Raw genomic sequence first — 12,135 nt, 5'->3', positions numbered from 1 at the left:
CTCTCAAGATGCTGCTCCAAGTGACAAAGACATATTATCTTTAATTTGCCTTGGCTGTGTTTTTGTCATTCTGCTCCTGTGTGCTTTTCTGAACAGGAACAAGACAGAATTCACATGCTCGTGGGGTGATGTCCCAAGAATACAAATTGGATTTCAGTGCTCTTTGGGAACGACTCATTACAGCAGATTGTGTAATTACTGCTACAGCAAACAGAATTCACCTTGTTAATCAACAGGGAATACAGATGGAAAAAAACAATTAAAGTAATCATAAGCCATCAATATTTACTTCACACAGCAAGTTTTTAATTGTCACTTAAAGACAATCAGACACAAGGGCATAATTTAATTCAATTCAATTTTAACTAGGGAGAGAAAGACTGTTTAAAAATGTTCATCTCAGATTCAAAGATTATTAGCTGCTTCTTTACTTGCCTGACAGTGAAGTATTTGAAGCAGAAATCTTAGAGCAAGTGCTTTCCAGGAACTATCTTGGAAAATGTGATACTTTTATTTTTGTATAAGTGTTCAGGGAAAGTGATGGTGCATTTAATGCCTGGACATCCACGAGCAGATCTCAAACAAGCACACAGCACACAGAAATCTGGGAGCAAACAGGAAATTTGGAAAGCTGCTCAGTGGGGAATACAGACCTCTAGTTACCAGCTCAGCAGCTCCAGGCAAACACCAGAAACATGCTTTGTTAGACCCACTCACCAAAGTTACTGAAGAGAGTGAAAAATACACATAATTTCATTTTTATAAAAGCATCTACAAAATCCTGCCTAGTGTAGTAACTGTTTTGAGATGCCTGGACTTCAAATCCATTGCTGAGCTGTGCTTGAGCTATTTTGCAGACAGATTTACTCCCCAAAACTCTTGTGAGCCCCTGCCTCCGTGGCAGGGGAGATGGAAAAGGGACAGGAAGAACAATCTTCATCCCTGGTGACCCAGCTGGAGAGAAAACAGTGGGGCATCAGGGCAAAAACTGAAAATTAGAGATGTTCTCCCCTCCCTGCTACAGGACCTAGTGCAAGGACCAGCCATAGCTGGAGATGGTTGGAGGGGAAGGAGGCTGCCAGCATCCCCAACAAAGCAATTGCTTAAGAAAATAGCTTTCTCCATGTGACCTGAAAGACAGGATAATCTTGGAAAGAACTGGTGGAGAAACCCTCATCTCCCCTCATCCCTGAAATCAGAACACCACAATCAGGCTGGGTTTTTGTAAGCCTGATTGGGACTAATGTTTTGTCAATTAAATGGAACACAGAAGCTGCAATGGAGATGATGGATTTGTGATAATGGACTTTTGTGGAGTGATGACATTAGCCCTGGTTTAAGAGGATTTCTCAGTGAATGCCATAGGCAATGAAACTTGGCTGTGACTTTTTTCCTGAGTGTTCTGTTCTTACTAATGGACTGGGAGTTCCCACCACTTTCCCATGAGCTTTCTTGTGACAGCTTGTCTGAGGTTCCAGCCTCTCACCTCTGCCTTCAGTGCATGAGCAGGGAGTGAAGAAGCTGTTGACTGCAACACCTCCAGACTCTGAATGATGCTAAGCCCAGACTGATGTCTTTCCCAAACTGACCATGCAATGGAATAATCCATCTGCTGTCAGCAGAGCCTGGGACATAGCTCAGAATTAATTGGCTGAAGCTCAAGCTAGATAAGCTCAAGATAATATTTATAGGTCAGAGGAAACAATTGAAAGGAACATCAAGCATGACACCAGCATGCACAGCTGGTGGAGTTTCTCTGCTCCTTGTTTCAAAGCCCTGTTCTGTCTGCTTCTGCAGGACAGCTCTGGTGGAGAGCAGTTCCCACAAATATTCTCTTTGGGTGCCTCCATCCCTGGCCAAGTTCAGACTCCTCCTTTAATCTGCTTTGTCCAAAGAGGTTTTGATTGCATGAATGCCCAGAAAATATCTGTTCTTTGTGGAAATGCTTGTCCATGCATCCTAGGAAAGAGGATTGTGCATAAATCCACTCCTGATGGTGATACTGATGTCTGTCTACACTTCTGTCTGTCTGCACAGATATACTACAGTCTCTGCCTTTCCCTCATGTGAAAAGAGCTGTGGATTGAGTGCCCAGCACTGTTCATGAGCACAGAGAGCTGATATTTGCCGTGTAGGAGGGCATTGCTTTTAGCAATACATTTCTTTCCAGGGTAACTTTTGTAGATGTACATTGATATTGTTTGTTCAGTATGCCCAACTTTCAGCAGACATCTAAGGCATCTTTCCCAGGTGCCCTGAGCTGGAATGAGCCTGCATTTTGTGGTTTGATTAACCCTTTCTCTTTCCTCCCAAAGAGACCTGTAGCACAGTTGTTGATAGGACATGATTGTATTGTAAATTATGTGAAAGCACTCTGCTACACTAGCACACTTCCTTGGGAGGCTGTGAAGCCCATTAGCAGACATCATCCTTTAGGGATTCCAGCAAAAATAGCTCAGTTTGTGGATTATTCTGTGTTTTTCTGTTTAGGCATTGCAAAAAAATAATTTTCTTTGGTAATCCATAACTGTCAGATTGAGCCTCTGCTGTTCCACTGGCCCAAATCAGTGCCAAAGATCAAGGCAAGATATATTAAAAATAAAAATAAAACAGCAGCAATATGGTTATATACCCTCTAGGTTCAAATCCCATTTAGAAATAGTGAACACTTGCAAATTTTGAGCTGGTTTTATGAATTATTCAAAACAGAAAATAGATTCAGAGTTGCATTTGTACAATGAGAAAACAGATGAGAGATGGTTTCACATGTCCAATCAAAAATCGACCACCGCAGCTTGAATTTTGAATACTGATACCAAACCACTAATGAATAATTTGCAGATCAGGAATTTTTAAGTGAATAATTTTAAACAAATAAATTTGAGAAAATCAGACAAGTGGTTCATCTGCTTCTTTTGGAGCAGCTAATTCACCCATTCACTCCCTTCTGCAGCTCAGTTGCAGTGATTTGGTTCTCAAAGGCCCAAAAAGAAAATGTAAATTGAAATAAAAAGTGTGCTGGAAAAATTATAGGATATTACTCTGCCAATTCAGAGTGGCAGGGTTAGCAACAGGGTAGGAGAAAAGCATCTGTTAAACCTGCTAAAAATATAGTAACAGGTTCTCGTAATTTGCCCTGGGAAAATATTTTTAAGAAAAGAATAGTGCAGGGGGAAAAGATTTATTCATTGAGAACCCTAAAGGCTAAGTGATGTCCTAGAGAAAATCAGCAACCAAAACAACTCATGGGTGGAGCAACTTTTTTGTGGGACTGGGAGCTTGCAAAATGAACATTTAAATGTGGGTGGAACATTTAAATGTGGGTTGAGAAAATAAAACCTTCTGGGTCAGTAAGAAGGCTCTGGGATTGATCTTCTGGGGACAAGGGGAGTCCCAGGGCTGGTGTCCTCTCTGTTTTATGCCATAGGATGTGTGACAGGGGAAGGTGAAGCCCCTTTCCCAGGCCATCTGTGGCTGCTTCTCCAATCTGTCATTATAAACTCCTCCATTAAAAGGCAAACATGCAACTGATTTACATTTGGGCTTTGTGTTCTTGTGTGGCTCCTGTTCCAACGGGGGTTTTCACACAGAGGACAGAATTTAGCTTAGTTTGTGGTTTATTCTCTTTGGTCTTAGTGAGGATGTTATTCCACAAGTGTGGAACTCATTTCAAACTGCAACAGTTCCAAACTGCCTCAGTGAATTGATCCTGCACACTGCTGCTCCCATCAGGAAGACTCTACTTATGGTTGTGATGCTATTCATCCCTCATCCAGCCCTCCTAGTCTTCAGAAGTTCACTGGAACAAACAGTAACTTCAACAACAAATTCCTGGAAGCCCATCCAGTACTTTAGGTGAGTCCTATTAGTCCCATTTTGGAGATGGAGAAACCAGAAAAGAAAAGCTATGTCACCTAAATCACAGAAGAGTTTTCAGAGCTGGGCTATGACTTAGGAACTGGCAGATTCCAATTTTGTGGTTAAATAATTAAACCAGGCCTTCCTCTTCTGCTGGGGCTAATCTGAGAAAAATGAGTGCCTTTCCTTTAAAAGGTTTCTAAGCATATATGCAAAGAAGAATTTATGGCCTACAATTTATGTAAAGAATTTCCTTTTCATAAATCAATTTATTAAAGCTCTGGAGAAGCTTCCAAAGGCTCTGATCCAGCAGTGCACTTAAACATGTCCATAACTTCAAACAAGCAAATTGTCCCATTGAAGTGCTCTCCTGGGCTGGGGCCAAAGAAATTGCAGTTCTTCCCTAGAGTCAAGGTTCAGATGTAAAATGGGGAAAAATAATTTCTCTGAAGTTTAATAAATTACATAATCATGGCAAAGCTCTGCCAGCCTCCCACATTAATACCTCAAGCTAAAAAGAAATGGCCTCAGGGAGATAATTGCCTCCTCATTGATACACTGAGATGAAATGTTAGACTTCATCTGGAGCACCTGGTGTTGCTGACTTTTCCCAAATTTGGCAGATCCCAGATCAATTCCAAGTGAATCTTAGGAGGAGCCAAATCTGGTACTAGCAACACCCCTGGGGCATCAGCTTCCTTTTGTTCAGACTCTGAAGGATTATCCTTACATTAGGAGAAGTAAGTGTGGCGGTATTTCAAGGACTTGGAGTATTTTGCAATGTTTTGTAGTAGTGAGGACGCTTTGCCAAGAGGACTTTTCACACCTTCTTCTGGACTCCTGCACTGGTAAATATTTGGGGGCCAGTACTGAACATCCTGTTACACACTGCTGGCAGCCTGGCCGGGGAGCCCCACCAGGGACAGCTCCTCTAATCTGCTGGAAACTTGTGTGCCCAGCTCATGGGCAGGGCAGGCTGAGGTAACTGGCCCTTGTGCTGGCTGGGAGTGTGGAATGAGATGTTAAATGCTGAAAGAAGGGGAGAATTCCTGGGGATGGGACTCAGACGAGCAGGGTGACACAGCCATGTCACCACTGAAGCATTCCTGGCTGCTTTGGGGATGCACAGTTGCACACCCAAATCTCCTCTGAGCTCTGCCTGGGGTTGATGCTCAAATCAGAGTGACAGCTTCCATCTCACAGATTCCAAGCTGCCAAACTGCCCTTTCCCACCCACTGCAAAGTGCAACACGAGGAGGGCTGTAGTTCCAAAATGATACTCACATCTACAATGAGGAAGTCCAGCCAGCACCAGGCATTGGTGAAATACTTCTTGAAGCCATAAGCCACCCATTTCAGGAGCATCTCCAAGACAAAGATGTAAGTGAACACTCTGTCAGCATATTCCAGCATGGTTTTTATGTTTTTTCTGTCTTCAAGGTAAATATCTTCAAAGGCCTGGAAGAACAAAGGGTTGGTTAATAACTGCTCCTGAGCCCTGTTGGAAAGCATGGGTGTTTCACTGCAGGTCTATATTTGATAAAATATCATGTACAGTCTGTGATTTCTGATGCAGTTTAGCATTACAATTAAAAATAATGTCAGGCACAAACAGGACTGACCCTGACCTAAGAGAGAGCTGTTCAGTTTTCTCCTACAATGGACCAGGCTTGGCTATCTCTCTCCAGCCTCTGCTGGCTGTTCTGGCTGCACATCCTTGGAGTGTAGGAAGAGCTTCTGCACCCTGAGTTTGGAGTGTGAACCCATGAGCAGAGTGCCACCCCAAAATGCCCAGATTTATCCTGTCTCATCTCCTGTTGGCTGTGCCAATGCTACCCAGGCACCTCAGATGTCCCAGGGCACAGGATGTCTATATTTAGGAGGCAGAATATGACCCTTGCATTTAGCCAAATAGATCTTGTTGCTAATGATGACAAATTGGGTTATTAACCTGCCTGTGTTATGGAGTACTGGAGTTCCCTGGCTTCTGTTCAGCCATCACATTTCAGGTGGCTACAGCTCTCTGCCTCAAGAAATGCTCATTATTATTCACTTAGCAGAACAATAATGTTTTAAAGGTCAAGGTATCTATCTCCCCATCTCATCTGTCTCTCCAACTAATCTCATGCAGAACATTATGAAAAGAGTTTCAGTACCTGTATCAAATACGGGCAGCTGAATAACTCCTTTAAAATATTTAAGATCTAAACCAATATACCTCCCAAAAGAAAGAAAATAAAGATGCCTCATAATTTAGCCTTCACTTTATGATGTAAGTCAAATAAAAGGCAGGATCCTGGTGTCAGGTTTGTCAGTGTGCACCCTGCTTTGGGGCTTCTAAGTCAAATTATGATCTGCTTCCCCAGCTACTTTTGCCACTGCTGTTACACAAGCTGCTCCCCAGTCCCTGTAACCTGGATAACCCGAGCTGTGACATATTACTCCCATGCCATCGTGTGACCCAGAGCACTTGGCAGCAAGAAACATAATCTGAGAGGGTCTGTGCTAATCGTCTGAATTATCTGCATTTACATATTTCCAGATCTGTAGCTACTTTCTGAGAAGCTTCAAAAAGTTAGCAAACAGCCAGTGCCTGGAGATACAAGAAGTGTGGTACTTGTCACTCAGGCAGTCACACTGCTCTTTTGCCTGCCAGGGAACAGTAATTAAAGTGACAAGAAAGCTTTGGCAGCCTGTGCCAAAGCTTGTCCATTTGTCCCCACACTTTGGGGTGACGTTTTCGCTGCAACCTTGTCTCCTATCTTGCCTTCAAAAATGATATTTCAAGGGTGTGAAAGAGCTGTTGGAGAAAGCCTGAAAACAATGCACAGATTGGAGTTTATCACTTCTCGTAGGGGCTCACTCACTCTGTCAGATGACTTGCTGTACTTTGCAATTACTGCAAAAATAACAACAAACCATTTAAAGTGATTTCCTCCTCTCCCTCCTTTGCTCTCCCTACTTTCTATTAACTTGTCCAAAAGTACATTGTGTTTTGTCTACTAAAAGCACACTGTGAGTCAGGGAGCAGCTTATTAAGGGATGAAAAATGTGCTACCTGGACACTTCTGTACTTCTGAGCAAGCTGTGGATATTACCCAAATGACAAAATTCTGGTGCTTTGCATTTTTTCATGGTGACAACAGATGAAAACTCTGCCATATAAAATATCAAGAAGGTTTTTTTTTTTTTTCCTGCTTTGCTTTGTGTGTTAAAAAAGAGTTAAGCAGGATACCTGCAGTGTTATCCAAAATTACTATTAAAAGTAGGCTTCCAGTTTGGGTGCTTATGGCTTAAAATCTTAAGAAAGGTTTTTGGGTCTACTGCTGTAAGCTACATTTTGATGGTTTAACCACATAAATATATATATATTGGCTTAAAGGTATATACAGCTCTTCTCCCTCATGAACTTAGGGTGTCCCAGGGATGCAGCCAGATGAGCTCAGTTTTTGGAAGAGAGCAACCCAGAATAACAGGAAAAAAATTTGTGTGTTGCCTCCAACATCCCCAGTCCAAATACTGAAGTGCAGTGCTGATATGTGAGAAAACGCAGGATAATTTGCCCTTATACAGAACTGCATTGGCTAAATTGAAAGTCACAAAAACGAAATGAATGCATGCAATTTAAATTAAATGAGCTTTATATTGCAGTCTTCAGTTATCTAAGGCACTTTTAATTACATATGTAAGAAAGTGTATTCATCTAAAGCATATTATAGCAAGCGACATTCCTCCTCTAAAATGTGTTCATAAATTAACATTCTGATGCTCAAGCTGGTGCAAAAACTGTCAGAGTCCATTCATTTCAGCAAAGCTGTGACAATTCTCAGAAGCCTACTATTTACCCAAGTTTTTCAGCCTCTTTTTTTTCATAGTAAAATAAAACCCCTGGGTTACATTTCAGCCCATCCCTGGTGGACCAGGAGAGCAGTCCATTTCTTTCCTTTTTTGAATCAACATTTAGGTATTTTCACCTTCCTCTCTCCCTTCAGAGACTTTCTTTGAGCTACATAAGCCCAGTGCTTCTGTGTTTTCCTCTTTTTTTAGGCCACTGATAATTTGTGTTGCTCTTCTCTGGAGTTTCTTCAATTAGCCCATGTCTTTCCCAAAGTGCAGTGCCCAGAGCTGAAGCCAGTGCTCCAGCTGAGGCCTCCTTGATGCCAGCTGGAGTGGAAGAACAGGATAATTTATACAGCCCAGTGGGGTGTTGGGCTTTTGTGCAGGGCTGTGATGGACTTTATTATTGTCCATCTTGTCTTTATTCTTTATTCTGTTTGTTGCCTGCTCCCTCTGCAGCTCTTTTTAGTAAATCTGCTCCCTGACATCCTCCATCACACCTTTGTGCCCCTGATTATTCCCAGTGAGCTGAAGCAGGCGCCTTTCTAAGATGATGTTTGCCTTACTGAAGGCAGATTCACCCAGTTGGCTGAAGTCAATCCTGACCTCTGGAAATGCAAGGAAAACCTGTCCAAACCTGGCACTGCCTGCACATTTAATAATGTATGTCTTCATTAGAAAGGAGATGATCAGTGACCACCAGACTAAATCTGGAGAGCTCTGGATGCACATCTCTGCTGTAGGTCAGGATAAAAACCTGGGAGAAATCCCACCAATTCCAGGCACATTTCTGATATGCAAAAGAGAAATATAAATACATGTCTGTGAAGAACCCAGGGCTGAAAGAGCACAGAGGATAATTCCAGAACGTAGGGGGATCTCAGGAGGAGAGGATCCCCCATCAGAGTCCTGGGCAATGACCAACCAGTGTCCATACACACACATTTACCTGGACACAAACACCCTTCACCTGTGCAGGGAAGGAACTGAGTGTTAACCTAAGGTGTACTCAAAACAGGAATACAGGCACCCACGAGCTGCATGGGTAGCACTGATTCAGTGCCCTCTGTGTCTTTCATAATTTTGATTTGCTGGTTACAGAATGTGCTAAAAAAAAAAAAAATTATAAAAAAGGAAAGAGAAGAAAAGAAAAGAAAAAAACAAAGCCAACCCTGGAGCAAAATGCAAGCCTCCAGATGGGAACTCTCATGGAGAAGCAGCTATGTGATATTGAAGCAGCAATGCTGGCAAACTTCCTTACACAGACTTCCTCAAGGATTTTCTTTTCAAAACATGTGCAAGTCAGAATTTTATATCACAGCAGAAGAAAGTTCCCCACCATATGGTAAAGGCAGGTGAAATCAGAAAAGCTGACAACCCATTTTAGCCCCAGACTAAATGCTTTGCTTTGAGAAATGACCACTAAGGGTTCATAAAATCTTAGAGACAGCTAAAGTGGAGAACACTGGAGACCCATGTCCACTTTTAACCAGTTAGGAAATGCTGTCACATTTACCAGGGCTCCACTGCTCAGCAGGATCATGAAGATGATGAATGTTTCAAACCAGTTGTGCTCCACGATTCTGTAGCAGGTCTTTCGCAGCCTCCACCAAATTTTGCCTGGGAATTTTGTGATGTCCACTGAGCAGCATGGGAAGAATCGCACACAGACTGTAAGAAATAAAACAAAAAACAAATAAATTGTTTAAAAAAGCCCATTTAATTCTTAAAGCTGCTAAGGAAGTTTTTTTTAGAAATAGACTGCTGTATAGTATCTTTCCTCCCTCTTGTTTCTCACAAACCTTTCTGCTCTGCCTTCCATTTCCCTCTCTCACTCTTCTATTAAAAAACATTCAAAATCACTTAAAATGTGTCTCAGGGAGTTCTCCCAATGATTTTTGTGATACAGAATATATTGGCCATGAGTCACCAGTGCCCTAGGTCATTCAAAAAGTGTTAGCTGAGCTCAGGCAGCACTTCTGATCAGGACTAATAACTCTAGGAGCTTATTAGTGATAGCTTCCACATCCTTTTCAATGGAGGAAGGTTATTTTCTTGCTAGTACAATACCACTGGAATTACTGATTAAAAGTGGCAATCTAATGAAAGAGAGATGATGAGAGGAGGTGCTACAGTGCAGATGGGACCAGTGTGCTGGAGAGACTCAGGCAGCAAAAGCAGGAGCAGATTTTGATCTCTTGGACTCTAATTAGCTTAAATAAGGCATTAGAACAATCTTGGAATTATACTGAGACAGTTAAATCCCCTCTGATGTCACAGAAATTTGGATATCTGCTCCATAGCAGGATCCCCAATGAAGCTTTGTAGCACTTTCTGACCTCAGTGACAAATAGTGTGTGATAGTTAAGTGCTGTGCTGGTAATGGGGCCCACACAAGGATTTCTGATAGGAAAGACCATGGACATTTTTAGTTTCCTTAGCAACACTCATTTGTTATAGCAAAAAGATATTGTCATTGGTAACAGACAGATCCATCTCTCTCACTTCAAAAACACCATGTGCATGCCTTGTGCTGGGCAAGAACTGAAAATGGTGTGAGAGAGGACCCTGGGAGCCAGGAAATGTCCTGGCCAGATAATCTGACTCAAACATCACATTTGCTGATGATAATGAGCCTCAGGAACTATTCTATTTTCAAAAAGCAAGCTTCTTACCCTATATCTGTTCCATGTGTTGTACAGGAAGAGATTTAACGATGGAGGTTTATTGGCCTCATCATGAGAAAAAAAGCCAGAGGCCACCAGCTCCTCTCTAGCTGGAAGATGGCCAAGGTCACCAACATGTCTTGAAACACAGAGCCACTGCTCAGAAGTGACAAGGGAGGATGTCTCACCACGGTGATGCAATGCAATGTTTTTGCAAGTAGAAATAATATTTAGGCGAGGCAGCTTGGGGAGGGAAGAGGGTGAGTGCCAAGGTTACAGAGAGAGCAGATGCTGCTAATTGAAGGTGGCATAACTGAGGTGCCTGAGCTGCCTGTGAGATGGAAGGAGATCAAGTGCAGCTCCTGGGATGCTGGGATTCCCAAGCAGCTGCAGTGGAACTGTGCTCTGCCAGGAGGAAGAGAGCTGCTAAGTCTGCTCTGCTGCTCCTGGCATTTTCTGTGAGTTTTTATTATCACAGACCCTTCCTATGCAGCAGCAGAACTGTAGGATCTTTCCCAGAGGAGCTACTCCAAGAACTTTTCCCCTGACGTTTCTGAGATTTTGGTTAGGTGTGGGCTCATGGCTGTCCTAGGTTTTGGTGTGGGACTAAAAGGACAGTAAACCATTTATATAAAGGTAATTGTAGCATTTAACTACTTGTTTTCCCACTGCCTGCATCACACAGACCCACAGCAGCTCCCAGTTTGCCACTGGACTCTGGGGCTCAGAGAGATCCTGGGCTCAGTTGAAATACATTAAATTGTTCAAACTTTTTAAAAAAGGCATAATACTGGGAGAAGATGGAAATGTAAGAACCAACTCTGTTTCTTTGTAGGTCAGGTACCACTTCAACAAAGGCAAGAATTATCTTTCTAAGCACTTCAATCCCAAACACTAAAGAATCAAGGCAAGCAATAAAAGGACACCACATTAGTCACTACTTTTTACTAAGAGCAGTACAATGCTCACAGCTGGCAGTGCATGTGGGTTTGGGTGTATTTTAGGAAGGAGATACACAGACCACACTTCACAAAGCAGATTCTCTGCTGAGAGGGGCCCACCAGGAGAACCCCACCAGCACAGCATGACCCAGGGCACTGTCAGCTGCATCTCTCAGCTGTGCTGCCAGAAAACTCTTGCACAGCTTCTCACCCCACAGCCCTCATGGTCATCACCACCTTCAGGTGTCTGGCTCACACTCTGTGCTTATAATTCAGGGAGACTCCCACCTCATTGTCACTCCAGCTTTGAATCAGGAAGATCAAAGCTTTGGGCTGAAATTCCTCATTTCTCAAATGACTGGTTTAACGAGCAGGTTGTTCACTCTGTAAGTCTGAATTTTTTGTGTTAAGCAGAAATCTCCCTTTGTAGTGGAAGTGGCCACTGCTTGCAGTAGAATTAATTGTCCTTGCATCTATCTCCTTCCCAAAACCAATTTCAACTTGGAAAAAAACCCAGCTTTTTTCTCATACTTTAAACATTTATACAGAAACTTTTCACTCTTTTCTCATAAGTTTCTACCTAGATGGTTACTTGGCTTTTTAGTCTCTTAGACAAATGCTTAAGCCCAGTCAATAACAGGCATGACATGCCCTGCCATGCTCCTACAGAGTATAAATGCTCTGTCAATACTGTTGGAAAAGGTTGGGATCTCCCAGGAAATGGTTTTCCCCACTGTAAGATAAGTGGATGAATCATTCCCGGGAGGAGTTCCACTACACAGGGATTACCTGTTCCACTCCATGACTACCTGAGCCCAGGCACAGCTAAAATT

At 42.6% G+C, this 12,135-nt stretch overlaps 1 protein-coding gene across 7 annotated transcripts in view; it reads right to left on the bottom strand.

The window, feature by feature from the left end:
• Window positions 1-12,135, bottom strand: part of LOC116996559 (sodium channel protein type 5 subunit alpha-like) — a 207,716-nt gene that overhangs the window by 28,595 nt on the left and 166,986 nt on the right. For all 7 annotated transcript variants that reach the window (XM_033060354.2, XM_033060362.2, XM_033060372.2 and 4 more), the window contains 2 exons: window positions 9,212-9,366; window positions 5,143-5,316 (listed from right to left, as the gene is read on the bottom strand). In XM_033060354.2, the coding sequence (XP_032916245.1) occupies window positions 5,143-5,316; window positions 9,212-9,366 (329 nt within the window). The remainder of the gene's footprint in view (window positions 1-5,142; window positions 5,317-9,211; window positions 9,367-12,135) is intronic.

This window comes from Catharus ustulatus, chromosome 1 (assembly GCF_009819885.2).
Source record: "Catharus ustulatus isolate bCatUst1 chromosome 1, bCatUst1.pri.v2, whole genome shotgun sequence".
NCBI classification, from domain to species: Eukaryota; Metazoa; Chordata; class Aves; order Passeriformes; family Turdidae; genus Catharus; species Catharus ustulatus.
The sequence above is the reverse complement of the archived record's forward strand: the minus strand, read 5'-3'. Positions and strand labels throughout refer to the sequence as shown.